Consider the following 25,679-nt stretch of genomic DNA (forward strand, 5'->3'; position numbering starts at 1 on the left):
TCCAATTATTCCCTAATTCAAACACAGTGGTCCCTAGTTTCTGTCCATTTTTCGTTATAATATTTTTGTGTTTGAGATCAGAAAAAAAAAACATTTCCACCTTAGATTACTGACCAAAACTGGAAGAACAACTGTAAATACACACAGTATTTTGTCATGAATATGTTCCTACTAGAAATCAGAAAATGTATTCTGATTTTTATCTTTGTGGATCCCTTAATTTATATTTAATCTGATTAATTGTTTGATTTGTGAGATGATTTCTATGTGTAACTCCTGTCTGTCCTGGAACTCATAAACTATATAAGGTTAAAGATTCAACTGCTGTAACATATGAATTTGATGTTACTAGGGAGGAAATCTCCATGAATGAATAATGTTGAATAAAATTTAATAACAATTTGAGAAATGTAGTTTTCCCAGAGGAAACTAAAGAGGTGAATGAGTGCAAGATTATTATGGACAAGGTATACAAAGTTGGTAGATATGCTATCTCTAGATATCACTAGAGGTTCCAGATAGAGTGATTCTAAAACTATACATATGCACTAAAACCAAATAGTTGGTGGTTATATACCAACTTTATGTTTGACAGAATTCCTGAAATATTTGTTCAGAAATATGATTTCTCCCTGATCTTTTGGATAGAATTTCTGTCTGGTTTCATTAAAATGATGTAGATTTTGGGTGCAAAGATACATCCAAGCATCCCTGTGCTCGATGCCAAGATGGAGAAGATTTCAACAGCAACCATAACCTTGCCCTTGGTGCTATGGTAGACAGGGAGGAAGGTGACCCAGACACTGCAGAACACTAGCATGCTGAAGGTCAAGAACTTGGCTTCATTGAATGTGTCAGGCAGATTCTTTGCCAAGAAAGCCATAGTGAAGCTTCCAAGGGCCAGGCAGGCCAAGTATCCCAGGACACAGTAGAATGCCACAATGGAGCCCTTGTTGCACACAATGATGATGTGGCCATGCTCAGAATGTTCATCAATATCAACAAATGGTGGAGAAACTGCTAGCCAAATTGCACACAGAATACATTGCAACAAGGAACATATGAGAATAATGTAGTTGGGTGCTCCAGATACTAGGAAGTTTCTTAACCTTCTTCCTGGGTCTGTGACTTTGAAAGCCAGAACCACAGTGATTGTTTTGGCGAGAACTGTGGAAACAGCCACAGTGAATACAATTCCAAATGTGATTTGCTGTAAGATACAGGTACCTCTATTAGGATGGCCAATGAAGAAAAAAGAGCACAGAAAACAGGACATGAGTGACATGATTAATATGTAGCTGAGGATTCTGTTATTGGCCTTCACAATAGGAGTGTCATGGTGCTTCACAAAGACCCAAAGTACCACAGCTGTGAAGGCAGACAAACAGAAGGCTATTAAGGCAAGAGCCAGCCCCAAGGGATCTTCATAGCTTAGAAATGTCACAACTTTCTGAATGCACTTGCTCTTTTCTGTGTTGGCATACTGGTATTCTGGACAATTCACACACTGATCCATATCTGATGTCCAAAGAGATTTAGTTAGTACTACTTTAGAAACATTATTTACAAGGTATTTCAAGTAAGGGTGTTGAAAGAAGCATAGCAATGCTACCTTTGATGCTGACAATGTAATTTCAAGGACATTGCTGCAAAGCATTGCTTTCCTTTCATAATGTTCATAAAGATGTAAGGAAAAATAATACCAAGAAATTATTTCTTTGTTTATTTAACTTTGTTGATTATATCATATTCAATGTTATCAGACAGAAAAGATTTCTAAAACCAGTGTTTGTTCTATATTGATATCAAGTTGAATATTGAACTGAGAGGTGATGCCTTCATAAACCAGACTTTTTGGGTATATTTTATAAATACAAAACCCTACACTCACTGTTTTCTGAGATAATTAACTGATTTATGAATTTATTCCCTGTGATATATTAGGACTCTGACTTTACTACAGAAATAACTGTAATAGGTTCTTGATAATTCACTATCTCACAGTCATTGACATAGAAATACCACTCAATTGAACAGGTTTGCTGTGTGCATGTGTTCATATTTATAAGTATGTGTTCATGTAAAAGTAAAAATGACATTTTTGAATTTAGGTGGTTAATTACATGATTCATAAGAAGGTAGAAAATGAGAGAAGATATAATATTGATGTTTGAAAAGTAGAAAACATTAAAGAAATAAACCGTTAGATGTCTCTTCATCTGGCAATAAATAAACAATAGTTAAGACTTTTGTTCCTGAGCTACACTAATATTAGCAATGAAGAAGAAATAGAAAACAAAATAAAAAAGAAACAAACAAAAAAGACACTGTGTAAATACTTGGTACTAAGAAGTACTTTGCTTTGATCCCTTCTTCATTTGGAATGCTGAGCATTTTCATCCTTGCCTCACCTCCATTCCCTCAGTGCCTATGAATGTACTCAAGGATAAAATCAGTATTGAGAAACAAATCCAGTAAAGTAACAGTGGAATCCTTGAGCAAGTATAGTAACCCAGGTTGTTTTTCCTTAAGCAATAACATCTCATTCTTAAGTTGTAATTCCCATCATGGCTAAAACATTAAATGTGATTGTATTTTAAATTATTTTTATGTCATTTCATAGTATGTTGTTGTGCTTCTTTGGTTTCCAGAATTCTTATCTAGAACAATGCCTTTGTGCAGAGCTATTTGATAAGTTGTCTAAAACCTTAAGAAATTGGTTTAGCTCTAAATAGAATGTTTTACTCTAGCAGAGAACCTAAGTTCAGATCCCAGGACTGTTTTCTCATGAGTGCATGTAAATTTTAACTACAGGAGTATTATTTCCTCTTATGTGTACCTGTACATGTATTACCCATTCCACATACATAACAATTATTATAATGAAATGTTTTATGGAATTTTTTGGAATTCTTTGATAAAAATATTAATTATTTTGTTTTTAAATCTAAAAAATTTCAGTATACTATTAGAAATTATTTTAGAGCATAGTGTAATGTTGGAATGCATGACTTCAAAAGAGACCTTCTGAGGACATTGCTTGGTTCTATTTCATGCATCATGGGAATTAAGTCAGATTGTAAGCCTTAGCAACAAATGACTTAACTGCTATACCATCTCACAGGCATCATATGTCTTTTGATAATTTTAATTCATTATTTAAATTGAAAGGCAACATAATTGAAAAGCTAACAACAAACTTTATGCATGTTGCCAATCCTAAATAATAATTTAATAATGAATGTGGATTGTAATGTGCTGAATATGAGTCTCATCATATATTCTAAATCATGGGTTATCCTTTATCCCTTGCTTTCTCGACTCATATCACATCTGGCTTTGAACATGATCCTCAGGATTTTACGTACTTAGCAGTTTCTCATAAATTTTCAAACACATTTACCTTCTATATTAATCATACAGAGAACATAGATTTTGTACCTAGCCATCTCATAACATAGTCCAATAGATTTTCTATTACATTTATTCTTCATGTGCCCCTCTATGTACATGGTGTGAATAATCATATTCATACCATGATGGATGTATTGATGAAATTTAATTTTTTTAAAAAAGAGACTAAAATATAATGTACATGGTTCTTTTTACAGTAGAATAATTATTGGAAAAAATCTTGAGTAGAATTCCCTCATATTGCAGTTTTATTTCCTAAAGGTTTTTTTTTATGAAAATGTAATCTGTCATGAATTTTCAAAGAGTCAATATGTGTTTCAAGGCACAAGGTATATGTGTTTGTTTGTTTGTTTGTTTTTGGCATGAGTTTATTAATTATTTTTATATCTAAAACATATATTAGAAAAGTGATATATTTTATATTTACAGTTGCCTTTTAGTTGACTTTATAACCCCGGGGGGGGCACAAGAGTAATATATATTTGCAGGATTTTTCAGAGCAGCAAACACTCACTTGTCTCATTAGAAATTTCATTTTCAGGGCATGGGCTACAAAGAAAACAGCAGGCTGCCATTCCCTCCTTCCAGATTTTTCTGAATCCAGGACTACAATCTGCACTGCACACAGAGGATGGCATCTGAGAAAAAAAATATACACATACTAATAATGAGTTTTAGCTATTCCTTTTATGTTTTATATTAGTATATTAAGATTCAATGAGATTGTTTTATGTACACCAAATTATTGCCATTTCACCCGGTCTATTTTTATTTTTTTCCCATCTTTATTAACTTGAGTATTTCTTATTTACATTTTGATTGTTATTTCCCTTCCTAGTTTACAGGCCAACATCCGCCTAACCCCTCCCCCTCCCCTTCTCTATAGGTGTTCCCCTCCCATCCTCCCCACATTGCCACCCTCCCCCCAACAATCACGTTCTTTGGGGGTTCAGTCTTAGCAGGACCAAGGGCTTCCCCTTCCGCTGGTGCTCTTACTAGGCTATTCATTGCTACCTATGCGGTTGGAGCCCAGGGTCAGTCCATGAATAGTCTTTGGGTAGTGGCTTAGTCCTGGAAGCTCTGGTTGGTTGGCATTGTTGTTCATATGGGGTCTATTTTTAATGACCAGCTGTGAATAATGGAAATGTGTTGAAGAATTTGTAGATAATTCTCAATGTCTAGTTATTAAGGAAAAAAAAGAACTGATGGTGAGCTGTGTGTAAAAACTAGATATTGCAGCCTTCTTTTTAAAAAAAAAGTTAATTATTTTCAATTCTGCACGAAGTAATGTCAACAGACAGAGGGAACTTTAATTCAAATATTTTCTCAACCAACACTGGCCTGCCTTCATAAGTTTTAAGCATTTTCTTAATTGGCAATTGATATAAGATTGCATATCTCACTGTGGGCATTATTGCCAGTAAATAGTGTGCTTTTTAGATCTATGCCTTGGTTCCAGTCTGTAGATATGCATATTTGTATTTCTTTGACTATAAACCATACATCAAATCACTCCTCACATTCCTTATGATGAAATGTAATGAAAGCAATAGAGAAGCAAGTTAGTATTTGAAGACATTGAAAGAGGGACAGTGTGTCTTTTAATCTGATAAAAATATGATCTTGAATAAATTATCATTTTAAAGCATGAGAAATTTTATGTGAAAAAGTGGAATATGCAGATACTGGTTTAATATGGTTGAAAATAATAAAGTGCTAGGTAGTGACCTACAGGGTCTCACCATGAAGTATCCATAGATTAATTGGCAAAATACAGACCAGAGTATATCTTTCTCTTTTACACCTCACCATCATTTATGTTTACACTCTAATATTTTAAAGACTATTTTGAGTTACTGTCCTAGAAATGGCATACTTTTGTGCTTCAGGTTTATTTATTTTAAGTTAGTATCTCCATATCACACATGGCAGGATTAGGCTTACAATATAGTACAGACTGATAAGTAAAAGTGATTTTTGCACCACTGCTCCTAAAGTGCTTGGATTAAAAACATGAAACAATAAAACTACTTGTTATTTTTTTCTGATTTTCATGGATAATAATTTTCTCTATATATTTTCAAGGTGTTTGTGAAAGAAAATATCATACCAATATGTCTTCCTTCTGTTCTATCGCTTGTTTGATTTCTTTATCTCTGGTCATGGTTAACAGCCTTTTCTGAATGTTTATAGTAAATAATGCAATTCTATATTGTGCAATATATTACACTCAAATAATTTGCATATGTGGAACCATGCTTGCATCTCTGGATTTAATTCTCTCTGTTCTCAGAGTATGATCTTTTGTTGTGTGTTATATTCCTTTGTTAGATGTTTTAGTCAAGAATTAATCCATACTTATCAATCAATGATATTGTTATCTATTTTCCTTTTTTCTTATTACACATTTAAATGTTTACCTACAGTTTAATAAAGAAAAGTTCTCCTCTAGTATGTGAAAGATACTCCACATCTTCTGAAATTACCAAGGAATATTATAAAATTAAAAAAGAAGCTTTTTGTCATTGATTTCATTTGGAGAATATTATAAAAATATTCAACTATAATTGAAACTTAATTTTTTTCTTTGGTTTGGTTGCTGTTACTGCTGTATTTAATAGGTATTAGTAACTATTTCTTTGTCTGGTATACTAGTCCTGTCTACTTATTCCTTTGAAATTTTGATCATCTAACTTAAAAGTGTGAAGGCGTTTTTCAACTTTATGAAAAATTGATGTTTCCGTGAATATGAATTTCTGAAATTGTCTTCATTGGTGAACTTGGTATATGTCCTTCTATTTTATGAGAAAACATTTGTGAGTATAAGGACAAAGGTTAGAATTATGACTCTTAGTGTTTCATAAGTGTACCATTAGTCTCACTAGTATCTATATATGTTCCAGAGATTTAAGTTAAGGGAGGAGATTACTGTGTAATAATAACAATGATATGAAGAGAATATTGTTCACTTTAAAAAAAAGAATATCAAATAGTGGTGAAGAACAGTTTTATAGTCATTATATTTCAGAAAATGGTTCTGATGTGACAAACATATATTTATGCATGCATGAAATCTTCAGAGAATTATTAAAAATATGTTAAAAATGAAAAAAGGAAAGATAAAACAGGAGCCTCCAAATTGGTTCCTGATGTGATAAAATATTTCATTTCAATATTTTGCAGTGTTACTGCTGGGTAGCATAAATGAATAAGTTAGTACACACCCACCTTTTTACTTCCTGTGGCCAAATCCATCATTTCTCCATATAAGTGAAAGGGTTCACCATGTGGAAAAGATGGGCTGAACTTTCCTATCTTCACCTTAATCCGAAGCTGTTGTGAGAAATTCTGAATATGAACAATGTCATAGTCTTCGTGCACTCTCTCTCTCTGTTTTAAAATCACTCTGTCCCCAAGAAGATTAGTAAAGTGGGTTTTTCTGAGAAAGGAGTTTAGCTGAAAGACAAGCATTGCACAAAAATGTACATACCATTCCTTCAAGTCATAAAATGTAAAATTATAATTTTGTAGTTAAGGCAACACCATTTAAAGAAAGAAAGAGAAAAATCACAACAATAGCAATTTGAGAAATGAAATTGGTTTTATGTGGCGGTCTTGACTTGAGCTTTTTACATGGCAATAAAAATAGACTAATTTCCTTTCTTCTACATGGTGATTTCAAATTGAAACAGGATCACTTGTTGAAAATGCTGTCTTTTTTCTACTGGATAGTGTTAGTTCCTTTGTCAAAGATGAAGTGACCATAGATGTGTGGGTTCATTTCTGGGTCATCAATTCTATTCCATTGATCTACCCTACCTGACTGATTCTTTCCTCACACCAGGCAGTATTTATTACTATTTCTCTGTAATAAAGCTGGACTTTAGGGATGGTGGTTCACTCAGAAGTTCTTTAATTGTTGAGAGTAGTTTTTGCTATTCTTGTCTTTTTTGTAATTCTTAATGAATATACAAATTTCTTTTTCTATCTCTGAAAAATTGACTTTGTATTTTCAAGAGTATTTATTTGAATCTCTTTATTGCTTTCAGCAAGGTGTCCATTATTACTATATAAATCCTGCTAATACATGTGCATGGGAGATATTTCTACCAACTGAGATCTTTTTCAATATATTTCTTCAGAGATTTGTATTTCTTGTCACATAGATCTTTCACATATTTGGTTAGAGTTACACCAAGGTATTTTGTCTTAATTGTGACTATTGTGAAGGTTGTCATTTCCGTAATTTTATTCTCAGTCTGTTTAATCTTTGGGTAGAGGAAGTATACTGATTTGATTGTGTTAATTTTATATCCAGGCAATTTGCTGTAGTTGTTTATGAGCTGTAGGAGTTTTCGAGTGTAATTTTGTGGTCACTTAAGTATACTATCATATCATTTGCAAATATTGATATTTTAACTTATTTCTAATTTGCCTCTTTGACCTCTATTTGCTGCCTAATTGCTCTGGCTAGGACTTCAAGTACTATATTGAAAAAAGAAGGAGAGAGTGGGCCAAGTGGATCAAGATCTTCCACCTAAAATCAAGTACATTGAAATTAATAGAAAAGAAATTGGGGAAGAACTTTAAACACATGGGCATAGGAGAAAATTTACTTTACAGAACACAAATAACATATGCTGAAGATCAAGAATGTACAAATGGTACCTCATAAAATTGCCAAGCTGCCATAGGAAAAAGGACATTGTCAGTAGAAAACATAAACTAACTAATTGAGAAAAAAATCTTTTCCAATCCTATATCCAATATAGTATTGATACAAATATGTACAAAGACTTCAAGAAGTTAGGCTCCAGAGAATGAAATACACTTTAAAAGAATGTGCTACACAGCTAAAAAAAGAATTCTTGAGACACACCTGGGAAGCCAGAGAAGACTACTCTCTGCCCACATTTCAGACTCTAGAGGAAAACGCCTAGCCCCATCTGGGCCCCCGGTGCACAGGGTCCCAGGCAAACCCTGGTCAGGCCCTTCTGGTTGCTGCCCTCAGGGAGAGTTGAAACCAGGATCTGAGAAGCGACTCCAGGCTCTGAACAAGAGGCAAAACCAATTTTCTGCTCCAAGTGACCTGCCTGGTGGACTCAGTACTCACAGAGGCAAAATTCCTCCAGGACCCAGCACTTCCAGTTTCTAGCTAGAGCCTGAACCTCCCTGATCCAGACCCATAGCTCCCTGCTCCCAAAACCCGTGGGAGAGAGAGCTCACCACCCAGACAGGTGACCACTCCTGAAACTGCAGGGCAGGAGAGACATCCAGTACTGCCCACCCTTGTCCACATCCCTGTCCCAGGAGGAAACTGTATAGGGCCTCTGGTAACAGGAAGATAAGGGCAATCAAGGATATGGTCCAGACACCGCCATGATCTGAAGGGACCCGGGCAAACAGCTCCCTGCAACCAAATTTCATGGGAAGGAGAGCTAGACCTTCAGAGGGGTAGACCGACATGGGAAGCCAGAGGAGACTAGTCTCTGCCCACATTGCAGACTCTAGAGGAAAACACTTGGTACCATCTGGGCCCTGTGTGCACAGGGTCCAGGGCAAAGGTGGGGCAGGCTCTTCTGGTTGCTGCCCTCATAGAGAGCTGAAATCTGGCTCTGAGAAGCAACTCCCAGCCAGAGACCAGAGGTAAGTCCAAGTGACCTGCCTGGTGGACTCAGGAGACACACTCTCAGGAACACCTGAAGATCAGTAGACAAGAACGCCTACACACCTGAAAGCAGAACATTCTGTTCCCATAACTGGCTGAAAGAGAACAGGAAAACAGGTCTACAGCATTCCGGACACACAGACCTATAGGATGGTCTAAGCACTCTCAGAAATAGCAGAACAAGATAACACCAGAGTCAACGAAATGGCAAGATGCAAGCACAGGAACCAAGCACCAGAAACCAAGACTACATAGCATCATCGGAGCCCACCTCTCCCACCAAAGCAAACACTGAATATTCAAACACACCAGAAAAACATGATTTAAAATCACATTTAATCATGATGATAGAGTACTTCAAAAAAAGACATAAGGAATTCCCTTAGAGAAAAGCTGGGAAACACAAATAAACAGGCAGAAGCCTATAGAGAGGAAATGCAAAAATACCTGAAAGAATTATAGGAAAACACAATCAAACAGGTGAAAGAAATAAAAATGGAAATAGAAGCAATAAATGAAGCACAGAGGGAGACAACCCTGGATAGAGAAAACCAAAGGAAGAAACAAGGAGCCGTAGATACAAGAATCACCAACAGAATGCAAGAAATAGAAGAGAGAATCTCAGGAGCAGAAGATTCCATAGAAATCATTGACACAACTTTCAGAGATAATGTAAAATGAAAAAAGCTAATGGCCCAAAACATACAGGAAATCCAGGACACAATGAGAAGAACAAACTTAAGATAATAGGTATAGAAGAGAGTGATGACTCACAACTCAGAGGACCAGTAAATATTTTTAAAAATTGATAGAAGAAAACTTCCCTAACCTAAAGAATGCCCATAAACATAAAAGAAGCCTATAGAACTCCAAATTGATAGGACCAGAAAAGAAACTCCTCCTGCTACATAATGGTCAAACACCAAATGCAGAAAACAAAGAAAGAATATTAAAAGCAGTAACGGAAAAATGTCAAGTAACATATAAAGGCAGAGCTATCAGAATCACATCAGACTTCCCACCAGAGACTGTGATAGCCAGAAGATCCTGGACAGATTTCAGATGTCATAGAGACCCTAAGAGAACACAAATGCCAGTCCATTTTACTGTATTCTGCAAAACTCTCAACATAGATGGAGAAACCAAGATATTCCTTGAAAAAACCAAATTTACACAAGATCTTTCTACAAATCCAGGCCTACGAAGGATAATAAATTGTAAAAACCCAACCCATGGAGGCAAGCTACACCATAGAAAAAGCAAGAAACTAATCATTCTGCAACAAAGCAAACAGAAGACAAGCACCAACATAATCTCTCATCCAAACACGAATATAACAGGAAGCAACAATCACTATTCCTTAATATCTTTCAGCATCAATGGACTAAATTCCCCAATAAAAAGACACAGATTAACAAACTGGATATGCAATGAAGACAGAACATTTTGATGCCTACAGAAAACACACCTCAGAGGCAGACAGACATTAGCTCAAAGTAAAAGCTCCAAAACAACTTTCAAAGCAAATGGCCTGAAGAAGCAAGCTGGAGTAGCCATTCTAATATCGAATAAAATCGATTTTCAACCAAAAGTCATCAAAAAAGATAAAGAAGGACACTTCATATTCCTCAAAGGAAAAATCCACCAAGATGAACTCTCAATCCTAATATCTATGCTCCAAATACTAGGGCACCTACTTACATAAAGGACACCTTACTAAAGCTCAAAGTACACATTGCACCTCACACAATAATAGGAGATTTCAACATCCCACTCTCATCAATGGACAGATCATGGGAACAAAAATTAAACAGAGACATAGACAGACTAAGAGAAATCATGAACCAAATGGATTTAAAGATATTTATAGAACATTCTCTATTCTAAAACAAAAGGATATAACTTCTTCTCACCACCTCATGGTATTTTCTCCAAAATTGACCATATAGTCAGTCATAAAACAGGCCTCACTAGATATAGAAATATAGAAATAATTCCACTTGTCCTATCAGACCTCCATGGGCTAAAGCTGGTCCTCAATAACAATAAGGAAAGAATGGCCTCATATCCATGGAATGTGAAAAATGCTCTCTACTCAATGACAACCTGCTCAAAGAAGAAATAAAGAAAGAATTTAATGAATTCTTAGAAATTAATGAAAATGAAGGTACAACACACCCAAACTTATGGGACACAATGAAAGCTGTGCCAAGAGGAAAACTGATACCTCTGAGTGTCTGCAGAAAGAAACAGGAGAAAGCATATATCAGCAGCTTGACAGAACACCTAAAAGCTCTAGAATAAAAGAAATAAATAAACCCAGGAGGAGTAGAAGGCAGGAAATGATCAAACTCAGAGCTGAAATCAACAAAGTAGAAACAAAAAGGACTATACTAAGAATTAACAGAACCAAAAGCTTGTTCTTTGAGAAAATCAACAAGATAGATAAACCATTAGCCAGTCTAATCAGAGTACACACAGAGTGTCAAAATTAACAAAATCAGAAATGAAAAGGGAGACATAAGAACAGAGCCAGAGGAAATGAAAAAAAAGAAAACAAAAAAACAAAAATCAAAGCAAACAAACATCAGATCCTACTACAAAAGCTATATTCAACAAAACTTGAAAATCTGCAGGAAATGGACAATTTCCTAGACAGATACCAGGTACCGAAGTTAAATCAGGAACAAATAACCCCATAACACCTAAAGAAATAGAAGCAGTCATTAAAAGTCTCCCAACCAAAAAGAGCCCTGGTCAAGATGGGTTCCGTGCAGAACTCTATCACACCTTCATAGAAGATCTCATACCAATACTATCCAAAATATTCCATGAAATTGAAACAGATGAAGCGCTAACAAATTCCTTCTACGAAGCCACAATTACTCTTATACCTAAACCACACAAAGACTCAACAAAGAAAGAGAACTTCAGACCAATTTCCCTTGCAAGAATTGAAGCAAAGATACTCAATAAAATTCTTGGGAACCGAATCCAAGAGCACATCAAAACAATCATCCATCATTATGAAGTAGGCTTCATTCCAGGGATGCAGGGATGGTTTACTATATGGAAAATCATCCACACAGTCCACTATATAAACAAACTGAAAGATAAAAACCACATGATCATTTCATTAGATGCCGAGAAAGCATTTGACAACATTCAACACCCCTTCATGATAAAAGTCCTGGAAAGAACAGGAACTCAAGGCCCATACCTAAACATCGTAAAAGCCATATACAGCAAACCAGTAGCTAATATTAAACTAAATGGAGAGAAAATTGAAGCAATCCCACTAACATCAGGGACTAGACAAGGCTGTCCACTCTCTTCCTACTTATTCAATATGGGTCTCGAAGTCCTAGCCAGAGCAATCAGACAACAAAAGGAGATCAAAGGGATATAGATTGAAAAGGAAGAAGTCAAAATATCACTGTTTGCAGACAATATGATTGGATACTTAAGCGATCCCAAAAGTTCTACAAGAGAACTAATAAACCTGATAAATACTTTCCACAAAGTGGCTGGGTATACAATTAACTCAAACAAGTCAGTAGCCTTCCTCTACACAAAACAGAAACAATCCACGAAAGAAATTAGGGAAATGGTACCATTCATAATATTCCAAAATAATATAAAATCCCTCGGTGTGACTTTAACCAAGTGAGTGAACGATCTGTACAATAAGAACTTCAAGCCTCTGAAGAAAGAACTTGAAGAAGATCTCAGAAGATGGAAAGATCTCCCATGCTCATGGATTGGCAGGAATAATATAGTAAAAATGGCCATTTTACCAAAAGTGATCTACAGAATCAGTGCAATCCCCATTAAAATTCCAACCCAATTCTTCATAGAGTTAGACAGAACAATTTGCAAATTCATCTGGAATATCAAAAAATACAGGATAGCTCAAACTATCCTCAACAATATAAAGACCTCCAGGTGAATCACTATCCCTGAACTCAAGCAGTATCACAGGGCAATAGTGATAAAAACTGTATGGTATTGGTACAGAAACAGACAGATAGACCAGTGGAATAGACCTGAAAACCCAGAAAGGAACCCACACATGTATGGTCACTTGATTTTGACAAAGGAGACAACACTATGTAATGGGTAAAAGATAGAACTTTCAGCAAATGGTGCTGGTTCAACTGGAGGTCAGCATGGAGAAGAATGCAGATCAATCCATTCTTATCACCCTGTACAAAGATTAAGTCCAAGTGGATCAAGGACCTCTACATCAAACCAGATACGCTCAAACTAATAGAAGAAAAAGTGGGAAAGAATCTGGAACACATGGTCACTGGAGAAAATTTCCTAAACAAAACACCAATGGCTTATGCTCTAAGATCAAGAACTGACAAATGGGATCTCATAAAACTGCAAAGCTTCTGGAACGCAAAGGACACTGTTGTTAGGACAAAACAGCAACCAACAGACTGGGAAAAGATCTTTACCAATCCTACAACTGATAGTGGGCTTATATCCAAAATATACAGAGAACTCAAGAAGTTAGACAGCAGGAAGACAAACAACCCTATTAAAATATGGGGTTCAGAGCTAAAGAAATAATTCACAGCTGAGGAATGCCAAATGGCTGAGAAACACCTTAAGAAATGTTCAACATCTTTAGTCATAATGGAAATTCAAATCAAAACAACCCTGAGATTCCACCCCACACCAGTCAGAATGGCTAAGATCAAAAGCCCAGGTAACAGCAGATGCTGGTGAGGATGTGGAGAAAGAGGAACACTCCTCCATTGTTGGTGGAATTGCAGTTTGGTACAACCATTCTGGAAATCAGTCTGGATGTTCCTCAGAAAATTGATATTGAACTACCTGAAGACCCAGCTATACCTCTCTTGGGAATATACCCAAATACATACCTCAACATATAACAAAGACACATGCTCCAATATGTTCATAGCAGCCTTATTTATAATAGACAGAAGCTGGAGACAACCCAGATTCCCTTCAACAGAGGAATGGATACAGACAATGTGGTACATCTACACAATGGAATATTACTCAGCTATCAAAAACAATGACTTTATGAATTTCATAGGCAAATTGATGGTACTGAAAAACATCATCCTGAGTGAGGTATCCCAATCAGAGAAAAACACACATGGTATGCACTCATTGATAAGTGGATATTAGCCCAAATGCTTGAATTACCCTAAATGCACAGAACATATGAAACTCAACAAGGATGACCATAATGTGAATGCTTCACTCCTTCTTTAAAAGGGGAACAAGAATACCCTTGGGAGGGAATAGTGAGGCAAAGTTTAGAACAGAGGCTAAAGGAACACCCATTCAGAGCCTGCCCCATCTGTGGCCCATACATATACAGCCACCCAATTAGACAAGATGGATGAAGCAAAGACGTGCATACTGACACTAACCGGATGTAGATCTCTCCTGAGAGACACAGCCAGAATACAGCAAATACATAGGCTAATGCCAGCAGCAAACCACTGAACTGAGAATGGGACCCCCTTTGAAGGAATCTTAGAAAGGACTGAAAGAGCTTGAAGCTGCTTGAGACCCCATATGAACAACAATGCCAACCAACCAGAACTTCCAGGCACTAAGCCACTACCCAAAGACTATACATGGACTGACCATGTGCTCCAACTGCATAGCTAGCAATGAAAGCCTAGTAAGAGCACCAGTAGAAGGGGAAGCCCTGGGTCCTGCTAAGACTGAACCCCTAGTGAATGTGATTGTTGGGGGGAGGTCGGTAATGTGGGAGGATGGGGAGGGGAACACCCATATAGAATGGGAGCGGGAGGTGTTATGGGGATGTTGGCCCAGAAACCGGGAAAGGGAATAGCAGTTGAAATGTAAATAAGAAATACCCAATTTAATAAAGATGGAGAAAAAAATCTCAATTGAGTAATATCGAATACATGAGAAGCACCTAAAAAGTATTCAACATCCTTAGTCATCAGGTAAATGCAAATCAAAACAACTCTAAAATTCCACCCCACACAGGTCAGAATGTACACGATCATATATTCAGGTAACAGCAGATGTTGGCAAGGCTGTGTAGAAGAGGAACATTCCTCCATTGTTGGTTGGATTGCCACCTGGTTCAACTACTCTGGATATCACTTGGGTGGCTCCTCCTATAATTGGTGTTAGTACTACCTGAGGTCCAAGTTATATCACTCCTGGACATATACCTTAAATGTTCTCCAACATATATCAATGACACATGCTCCACTATGTTTAAAGTAGTTTATTTATAATAGCTATAACCTGAAAAAAAAATCCAACTATCTTTGAATAGAGGAGTGGATACAGAAAATGTGGTACACTTGCACAATTGAATACTACTCAGTTTTTAAAAACAATGTCTTCCTGAAATTCTTAAGTTAATGGAAATTGAAAATATCATCCTGGGTGATGTAACCAAATCACAAAATACTGTGCATGGTGTGCACTCATTTATAAGTAGCTATTTACCCAAAAGAATGGAATAATCAAAATACAGTTCCCAGACGCCCTGAAACTCAGTAAGAAGGATGAACAAAGTGTGGCTGCTTTAGACCGTCTTATATGGAGGAACAAAAACGCTCACTGGGGAAGTATTTTGATACATTTTGTAGCAGAACCTGATAGAAAGGCCATTTATAAATTATCACACCTGAGGACTCTATCCCATATACAGGTATCATCCCAGAAAATATTGTGGATGTCAGGAAGTACTTGTTGAGAAGAGCCTAATATAGCTGTCTCCTGAGAACCTCTGCAAGAGCCTGTTATATACAGAGACAAATGCTTGTAGCCAACCTTTGAACTGAGAACAGGGTCCCCAATGTAGGAGTTAGAGAAAGTATTGAAGGAGCTGAAGAATTTGGCAACGTTATAAGAAGAACAACACTATCAAGAGACCTTAAACCTCAGAACTCCAAGGTTCTCAGGGATTAATCCACCATACCAAGAGTACAAATGGATGGACCAATGTCTCTAGCTGCAAATGTAACAGAGGATGGCTTTGCCAAACATCAATTCAAGGAGAGGCCCTTGCTCCTGTCAAGTCTTAATGCCTCAGTGTAAGGGAATGTCAGGTCTGGAAGCTGGGAGGTAGTGGGTGGTTGGGTGAGAGAGCAACTTTATAGAAGCTGGCTGAGGGTGGATGGGATATTGGGTTTCTGGAGGGGGAGTCAGAGAATGAGGATAATATTTAAAATGTAAATTAAAAATATCCTGTAAAAATATTCTATTCACAATATCTTTAATTACTCTCAGAAACCAAATGAGTTACCAGAGGCAACACTGTGGACAGAATAATGGAGGACCTAATGAAAATCATTCCTTAGAATGATTTCCAAACAATTGATGAGTATATAGAAAAACTCGTATTCTCATCCTAGAGATAATTCATGAAGAAGCAATGTTTATATTGAACATTGTAGGAGTATGCTGATGGATATGCAGATGCTAACTAGGAAACTACACATTTTAATTGATAAACTGTGCCTTTGTTTTCCATTCCATTTATAAAAGTCACTAAATTTCTTTTTCTTAAAAAATGTTCAGAAACCAATCTATTTTGGAAATTATTTCCTATTTCATTAAGTGTGTGCATTTGAGAGATTTTAAATGGCAATGCAATTGAAGACATGAACCATCATCTATTAGAAGAAACACTATATATCCCTGTCTCCATCTGCACCCAAAGCTAAGGTTCTCCTACAGCCTCCAGATCCATAACCTGCTCAGAGAGAGCTGGTCTTTCAGGAATGCACTCACTCCTAAGCCCACAAGTGAGTGCCCAGTTTTGCTATGATAACTGTACAAAGAAGGACCCTTGAGAACCACATAGGGCATTGGAACCATGGAGGAGCCTGTGATAGGATCCTTCTGGCCTGCAAGTCTTAGATACCCCAGCAGAGAAGAAAAAGAAAATTCATATTTAAAAACACATTTCATGATAATGATAGAAGGCTTTAAGAAGGACAAAAATAACTCCCATTAAGAAATACAGAAGAACACAATTAACAAGCATTAGCCCTAAAAGAGAAAACAGAAAAATCCCTTAAAGAGTTATTGGGAAACACAACCAATATGGTGAAGGAACTGAACAAAACCATCCAGGTTCTAAAAATAAAAAGAGAAACAATAAGAAATCACAAAAGAAGACAACCCTGGATATAGAAAACCTAAGAAAGTGATCTGGAGTCATAAGCATATGATTCACCAACGAAATACAAGAGATAGAAGCAAGAATCTGAGGGGCAGAAGATACTGTAGAAAATATTGACACAATAGTCAAAAACAATGCAAAATATAAAAAGGCCCTAACCCAGAAAATTCAGGAAACCCAGGAAACCATGAGAAGATCAACCCTAAGGATAATACATATAGAAGACAGTGAAGATTCCCAAATTAAAGGGCCAGTAAATATCTTCAACAAAATTATAGGGGAAAACTTGGCTAACCCAAAAACAGAGATCCCTAAGAATATACAAGAAGCCTACAGAACTCCAAGTAGATTGAACAAGAAATATCCAAGAAATATGTCTTAAAACACCAAATCCACAAAACAAAGACAGATTATTAAAATCAGTAAGGAAAAATAGTCAAGTAACATATAAAGACAGATCTATCAGTATTATATGAGGCTTCTCAATAGAACGATCAATGCTAGGTGACCCTGGGCACAAGCCATACAGACCCTATGAGAAGAGAAATGCCAGCAAGGATACTATACCCAGCAAAAATCTCAATTAACAAAAATGGAGAAACCAAGACATTCCATAAAAAAAACAAAAACAAAAACAAAACAAAACAAAACAAAAAACAAAAAACCAAAACACCAGATTTACACAATATCTTTTAACAAATCCAGGCTTACAATGAAAATAGATGGAAAACTGCAACACAAGTCAGGAAACTGCACTCTAGGATAACCAAGAAAGTAATCTTCATTTGACAAGCCAAAAATAAGATGGCCATACAAACATAATTCCACTTCTATCAACAAAAATAACAGGGAAGAACAATCACTGCTTCCTAATGTCTCTTATCAAGGTACTCAATTCCCCAATAAAAAGATATAGACTAGCATAGTGAATACATGAACAGGATTCAGCATTTTACTGTATAGAGGAAACACACTTCAGTGACAAAATCAGCCAGTACCTCAGAGTAAAAGGCTGGAAAACAAGGCCAAGCAAATGGTCACAAGAAAAAAACTGGAGTAGCAATTCTAATATTGAATACAATCAACTTTCAACCAAAAGTTATCAAAAAAGTTAAGGAAGGCCATTTCTTCTACATCAAAGGAAAAATCTACCAATATGAACTCTCAATTCTGAACATTTGTGCTCTAAATGCCATGGAACACACTATCATTAAATAAATTTACTAAAGCTAAATCATTCCTTGTATCACACACAATAATAGTCAGAGTTTAACACTGTACTCTCATCAATGGACAGATCCTCAAAACAGAAATTAAAGAGAGACACATTGAAACTCACAGAAGTTATGAACCAAATGGAATGAAAGATATCTGTAAAATACTTCATCCTAAAACAAAAAGAATATACCTTCTTCTCAGGATCTCATGGAACCTTCTCCAAAACTGACCATATAATCATTCATAAAAGAGGCCTCAACAGATAGAAGAAGATTGAAATAATCCCATGCATCCAATCAGATCACCATGGACTAAGACTGGTCTTCAAAAAACAAACAAACGAACAAATGAACAAACAAACAAACAAAAAACAGGAAGCCCACATGCACATGAAAGATGAACAACACTATATTAAATGATAACTTGGTCATGAAAGAAATAAAGAAATTAAAATCTTTTGAGAATGTAATGAAAAAAAGGTACAACGTACCAAAACATTTTGGGCACAAAGAGCACAGTGCTAAGAGGAGATCTCATAGCTGGAGTGACTTAAAAAAAAAAAAGCAGACTAGCAGATTGACAGAGGTTGACAGCACACAAGAAAGCTCAAGAACAAGGGAAATAAATACACTCAAGAGGAATAGACAAAGGAAAAATCCAACTCAGGGCTGAAATCAACCAAGTAGAAACAAAAAGAACTATACAAGGATTAAACAAAACCAGGAGCTATTTCTTTGAGAAAAGCAACAAGATATACCTAAGCCGTTAGCCAGACTGTCCAGTGAGCACAGAGACAGCATCCCAATTCACAAAATCAGAAATTAAAAGGGTGATATGAGAAACTGAAGAATTTTAAAAACTATCAGATCCTACTATAAAACCTATATTCCCAAAACACGTAATTCTCTATGAGATGGAAAATGAGAGGGGTTGGGAGAGTGGGATCATCTTCATAGAATTAGGGAGAGGGCGGTTGGAAGTGAATGAAAGGATAACGTTTGAAATGTAAAGACAGAAAATATCCAATAAAAACAGGAAAAAGAATGAAACACTACCTTCAAGCAGTGAGTACTTGCTACTTTCCTATTTCTTATTTCCTGATTATCAACTTCTTGCAGATTATTTTCATGGAGTGCATGTGCCATGGCATATACTGCATTGTATATACTATGACTCTTATCATTAAAGGCCATGTGAAACATCTGTCCTGTTAGCCATTCCAATGAGGCGTTGGATGAAAAGTTCCTCAATATTTTACAGTTAGATGCTGAGATTTCATAGCTAAAGTATTTCCACTCTGGTATTAATAGATTTAAATCTCTGCTTCTGAGATGGTACCGTGTCTCTGCAAAATTTTTAAATCCAGAAATTTCACCATGGTTCTGTAGAAATGCCAGAGAGCCATAGAATGTGCCATGAGTTAAGTCTCTCTTACTTGTCGGGAAATTCAACTCTGATTTGGTGATCCAAATCCTCTGCATAACTGGAGATTGCCACGTTCTGAAGCTTAATTCAATAATACTCTCTGTTTCCCCATAAATGATAATCACATTTGTGGATGATGTCACAATTTGTTTGTAGTACATTTCAGTTTTATAATCAAATGAAAACTCATTGCTTTTCATCATATTCACAAAGGCAAAGCAAACTTCCTTGTTTTGGGTCTCTTTTCTTAGTTCTAACAGAAATTGATTGCCTTCATCATTATCTGAGATGAGAAGGCCAACCCAGTTCCAGTTGAAGTAAAGTATGAAGGAGACCATGGCCAATGCTAGTGATGTGTCCTTTGGGGTCATCTGATAGAGATAGGGAAATTGGTCATTATCACTGAAGATGGTTTGGAAAGGTCCATAGGAAATCTGGAGGAACTACAATACAGAGAGCAGCATGAGTTATAGTTCACTTAAAAACATGTAATCATATTTACTCACAAACAGTTGATTATCTCTGACTTTTCCTCTCATCATTGATTCAAATGAGCAAAAGTGGAAGACTGTTACATCCACTTTTAATGGGGACAGCAAGCATAGCTGTTTGAAAAAGATATAACAAAACATATTTGTATGTTATAATGACTTCTGTTCTGTCATACCGTTTTTGTCTTGATGTCTGTGTATTCAATGTTTGGAGAAATTTTAATATATTTACAACTTGTGGATATTTGGCTAATTTTTTTTCAAAAAGTCATTTATGCCTCAATACAGAAATACTTCCTGTACTATTTAACAGGAAAATTTGATATATAATACTTCTTTAGGTTTTAGGAACACATATTTTTTTAAAAATTTTTTTTATTAACTTGAGTATTTCTTACTTACATTTCGAATGTTATTCCCTTTTCCGGTTCCCGGGCCAACATCCCCCTAACCCCTCCCCCTGCCCGTCTTTATGGGTGTTCCCCTCCCCATCCTCCCCCCATTACCGCCCTCCCCGCAACAATCACATTCACTGGGGGTTCAGTCTTAGCAGGACCAAGGGCTTCCCCTTCCACCTTGATCTTACTAGGCTATTCATTGCTACCTATGAGGTCAGAGTCCAGGGTCAGTCCATGTATAGTCTTTAGGTAGTGGCTTAGTCCCTGGAAGCTCTGGTTGCTTGGCATTATTGTTCATATGGGGTCTCAAGCCCCTTCAAGCTCTTTCAGTCCTTTCTAATATTCCTTCAACGGGGGTCCCGTTCTCAGTTCAGTGGTTTGCTGCTGGCATCAGCCTATGTGTTTGCCATATTCTGGCTGTGTCTCTCAGGAGAGATCTACATCCGGTTACTGTCAGCCTGCACTTCTTTGCTTCACCCATCTTATCTAGTTTGGTGGAGATATATATATATATATATGCCACACATGGGGCAGGCTCTGAATGGGTGTTCCTTTAGCCTCTGTTCTAAACTTTGCCTCACTATTCCCTGCCAAGGGTATTCTTGTTCCCCTTTTAAAGAAGGAGTGAAGCACTAGATAACCAAATAATTTTGCTGCAAAATATATTAGACTCGTAAGTTGTATTTCTTCATGCAATTAGACAGAAACAAAGTTAGATTGAATGGAGTTATCTCTAAAATACAAAGTATCTTATAATGATGGAAAAATAATCATTTGGAAAGATATGAAAGAAGGAGTTATCAGAACCCCATAACCCCTCTTTCTTAGAAAATTTCACTTATGAATGTCCACTCTTGTATCTTATGAGGAGGAAGTTAATGAAAAGCAAGATAAGATATAGCAAAATGGGGCTGGAGAGATGGCTCAGCCGTTAAAGGCTAGGCTCACAACCAAAAATATAAAAGAACCAAAAGATATAGCAAAATGTAAATAAATGTAAATGTTAGTAAAATGGCTAACATAACAAATTGTTATGACCTTCCAGGCTAAAAATGGTTTGTCCTCATGCCTTTGGAAAAAAGTATTCCAGATAATTAAAAGTTGACTTATAGAGAAAATGTTTGTAAAATAAAATTCTGATCCATCACAGTACATCACTGATAACTAAACTTATAACACCACTATGATGGTAAGTGATAAATGTGTTATTTGAAATGTTAACAATGATATCTAAACTAAAGAAGAAGATAACAGATATCTGGGGATAGAGATAATATTTTCTAGTTTTTGGAACAACATCAATAAATCATTGGTTAATGAGATTTTTATAAATTAAGAAACATTCTGACTGCTAGTCAGTCAAGGCTGTAAGTTTCTCGCTGACACCATGCCAGACTCAGTTCTTTGTGGTATCTTCTCTTCTTCCTTTCTGGAATCTGTCAAATTCAGGGAGTCACGCCTAGTAGAAGGTCTATCATATCTCTGATTAGGAAGTACTGTTGAACTATATAGATTGATATCAGTACAAGTACAATCTCATCTATTAATTTTCATAATATCTATTAAAGTCTCCCAAAGAAAAATGATGTGAAGAATTCCTTGCCTGTGAAAACTCACACGTGGAAATAAGAAGGTGTCCAAGTTGCTGAAAAGTGTCATAGATTTCCTCCAATCCATTCCTGTTAGCAGAAATGAGCACATAGTCTCTTCATTACACATATAATTAGGAAAGGGCTTATAAAATTTTTCTTTATATATATGGAGTGCAGTATTTCCATCACAATAGCTCAAAGTATGTTTTATAACCAAAGACATATTTGGTAAAAGTTTATGATTCCTGTTGATTTCATCCAATGAAAAGGCTAATGCCAAGGTATATTTGTTGGTTTTAGTTCTTTTTCTGTAAAACAGCAGTTTTTATTATGGACAGATGTCTGTATATGATCAATTATACTCAATATAAGTACCATTCTGTACTGGATATTTCTGCATCTGACTTGTAAAGAAGGAAATAGCTGTCTTTCATTGTGATATTGAGTTGACATGATAACCTAGAAAATAACAAACACTTCAAAAGCTCATGTCAGTGTGTCTCCCATAAATAAGATATGGTATTTACATCCTTTACAGAGAGGATATCCATCTTTGCTTTTCAGTGTTTGACTAGAAAGGAAAGAAAAAACAAAAGATATGGACAAAACATATGAAGCTGGAGTCATGTGGATTAGTCCCTCGGAGCTTTGGTTGTTTGGCACTGTTGCTCTTATGGGATTGCAAGCCCCTTCAGCACTTTCAATCCTTTCTCTAATCTTCTAACTGGGATCCCACTCTCAGTTCAATTTTTAGTTGCTAGCATTCACCTCTGTATTTGACATGTTCTGTATGTGCCTCTCAGGAGACAGCTATATTACTTTCCTGTCAGCACTTCTTAGCTTCATCAATTTTATCTGAGTGTTTCATAAGATACTTTACTACATGCTATACTCACTTCAAATGTGCAGCTATACACGTGTACCAGGTACTTAGGGCAGTAATTAAGGGTTTGCTCTACCACCCAAGCAACATTCACCTACTTTCTATTTACAAAGGACTGTGATATACTCACTCTGGGTACTTCTCATCATTATAACTTAATTTATAGTACATGTCTTTGACAACCTTTCCAGTTACAATGAAATAATGCTAGCATCCTACTGAGAACAAGGAAAATAAATAAATTGCAGGGATACTTGTATTTTCCGGTATTATATGTTTATAATATAGAAGAAATTTTGATGTAATATGTTCATTTTTTTGTAATTAAAGTGGGCCACAAGACAGTGTGAGTGAAATAATGCTACATTGTGTTTATGTTTATGTAATGAATAATATCTCCAATGTCATCCTTGTCATTTAATATAATCTGATCTATAAACAGCAAACATATTCCTATATATTTAGTGATTAAATTTGAGGTAAATACAATTAGGTTTTCACCAAAAATTGTATCTCTTTGGTGTTTTCATTCTATATTCTATAAAATTGGCAATTTTATGATGTTCTCTATTACCACACACAAAATTTTCAATTAAACATTTTACTAATATAAAAAAGTAACTTAAGAATAAAACTTATGCAGTGCTCAAACTACTTCCTTCAGTGAAATTTTAGGAAACATCAGTTACTTAAGCTGTCTGTGTAGCCTAGCATTCTAAAGGGCTATGTTTTAAAACAACTCTCAGCAACTCACTAAAATGATTATTGATATCACATTGGTAATATGTGAACCTATATGTTCTAACATAACTGCAAAAAGTCTCTTAAGATATAAATATCATAAAGGGGTCCGAGATTAACCAACATAGACATGCAAAAAGTAGACATGTTTCTAAAACAATGACAAAAATCTAATCTGTTCTCAAATTTTACAACTGTCCCACTCCACAAATGTAACCTATGCCTGTGAGAACGGACATAAGCCATCACCACTGTTATTGATAGCCTCACTATATCAAGAATGTAAACATATCATTTAATTCCATATGTTTCAAATATATTTTACTCAAAAGACAGAGTGCCAAACTGTGCTTTATAAAAGACAAAAGCCAGTGATTGTACATGAATACTGTAAAGCACACAGTCACAGGTCTTTCTGATTTTATCTTTTAAAGCAAATGAATGTCTTGCCCTCTAATGAACTAAATATTCCATACTCATTATGTGCAAACATATACATACATGCATTCATATGAAATACGAATTTCTGAGTGTAAAGATCTTCTCTTTCCAAAATTGATGAAGCATTGTAGGCAAGAAGTGACCACATGCAATGAAATTGAAAGGGTTAGTTTGCATGAATATAAAGTTTTTGATAACCAGAGGCACCATGAATATTACTGGAATCAGCATATGCTCTAGGAGAAAGATATTGATGGAAGAATTGTAAGCAGAATTTATGACCATTTATTTGCAAGTACTTGGGATAAAACATTATGGCATCAAATTCAATAAGTCATCACTCTTTGGTATGAAACATAAACTGTTTTTAGGAGGGATTTAAGTGAAAGATCCATGTAGATATTCCTTTATTCCTAAACTTCCAGTCTTTAAGTCAGAGGTCATCCTGAAGAAAAACAATACTTTCACTGGAATAATTAAAAGGAGAAAATAGGATTGGATCTGTAAAATAATTAAGCTTGTTTTGTGGTGTTCAGACTAAGAAACATGGCAAAAAACTCAATGATTTACCTAACATTCATATTCAGAACACTCAAGAAATATGGAAGATGTCATTTACATTGAAAATAAAAATGCACTTACAGGACATTCAAAGTCTCATTGAAATAATCTTTCTCCACAGGCAACTGAACTGCTCCAATGATGAAAGCACAACTTATATCCAATTTTTTTTCCTTGACTTTACTCAAATTTATTCTCCAAAAGCACCTGGGATCAATGAAATTTGCCATGAGAAGTGGAAGGTTGAGGAGGAAAAATACTACCATCAAAATAAACATATTTTTCCTGACTTAAACCTAGGCAGTGTGGCTTGTGATGTGCGGTGCCTATCAGCACATCAAATTTCTACCATCTTTTATTACTCTGTGTAAAGAAGTGGTTGCATATTCATGAATCATTTTGTTTCTCCAGACTGCTTCTGAGCCCTGGAGGAAGGTTAAGCACTTTCTTGCCTGGGGCTCTGCAACTGGTGACTACAGCTCATGTAACACAGATTGGTAAATACTTTGGAGAATTATTCATTCTCAGTCTCCATGATATCAGTCATGTTTCTTAATGCCTGAAAGGAAGCATTTGTTCTTATTTGGTTGTGGAAGTTTTTAAGCAGGTTATTATATAGACACATTTAGAAATGATGTCAGTGGATTGTATCCGAACATTCACAGTGAGAAATCCAGTAATAG

The 25,679-nt window shown here is 35.9% G+C and overlaps 1 protein-coding gene across 3 annotated transcripts; it reads right to left on the reverse strand.

The window, feature by feature from the left end:
- Positions 1-613: 613 nt before the first annotated feature.
- On the reverse strand, positions 614-25,274 carry LOC116889888 (vomeronasal type-2 receptor 116-like). 3 transcript variants are annotated; one of them, XM_032890710.1, is made up of 6 exons: positions 25,078-25,274; positions 22,443-22,678; positions 19,520-20,331; positions 6,643-6,870; positions 3,929-4,052; positions 614-1,518 (listed from the first exon to the last, which is right to left on the reverse strand). In XM_032890710.1, exons 1-6 carry the CDS (start codon positions 25,272-25,274, stop codon positions 614-616), a joined length of 2,502 nt encoding a protein of 833 aa, XP_032746601.1. The 3 variants fall into 3 exon arrangements, with proteins under 3 accessions (XP_032746601.1, XP_032746602.1, XP_032746600.1); XM_032890711.1 differs by having other exon boundaries at positions 614-1,368; positions 19,520-20,332; positions 22,396-22,678; XM_032890709.1 differs by having other exon boundaries at positions 19,520-20,332; positions 22,396-22,678.
- Positions 25,275-25,679: the final 405 nt, after the last annotated feature.

Source organism: Rattus rattus, chromosome 1 (assembly GCF_011064425.1).
Source record: "Rattus rattus isolate New Zealand chromosome 1, Rrattus_CSIRO_v1, whole genome shotgun sequence".
Classification (NCBI taxonomy): Eukaryota; Metazoa; Chordata; class Mammalia; order Rodentia; family Muridae; genus Rattus; species Rattus rattus.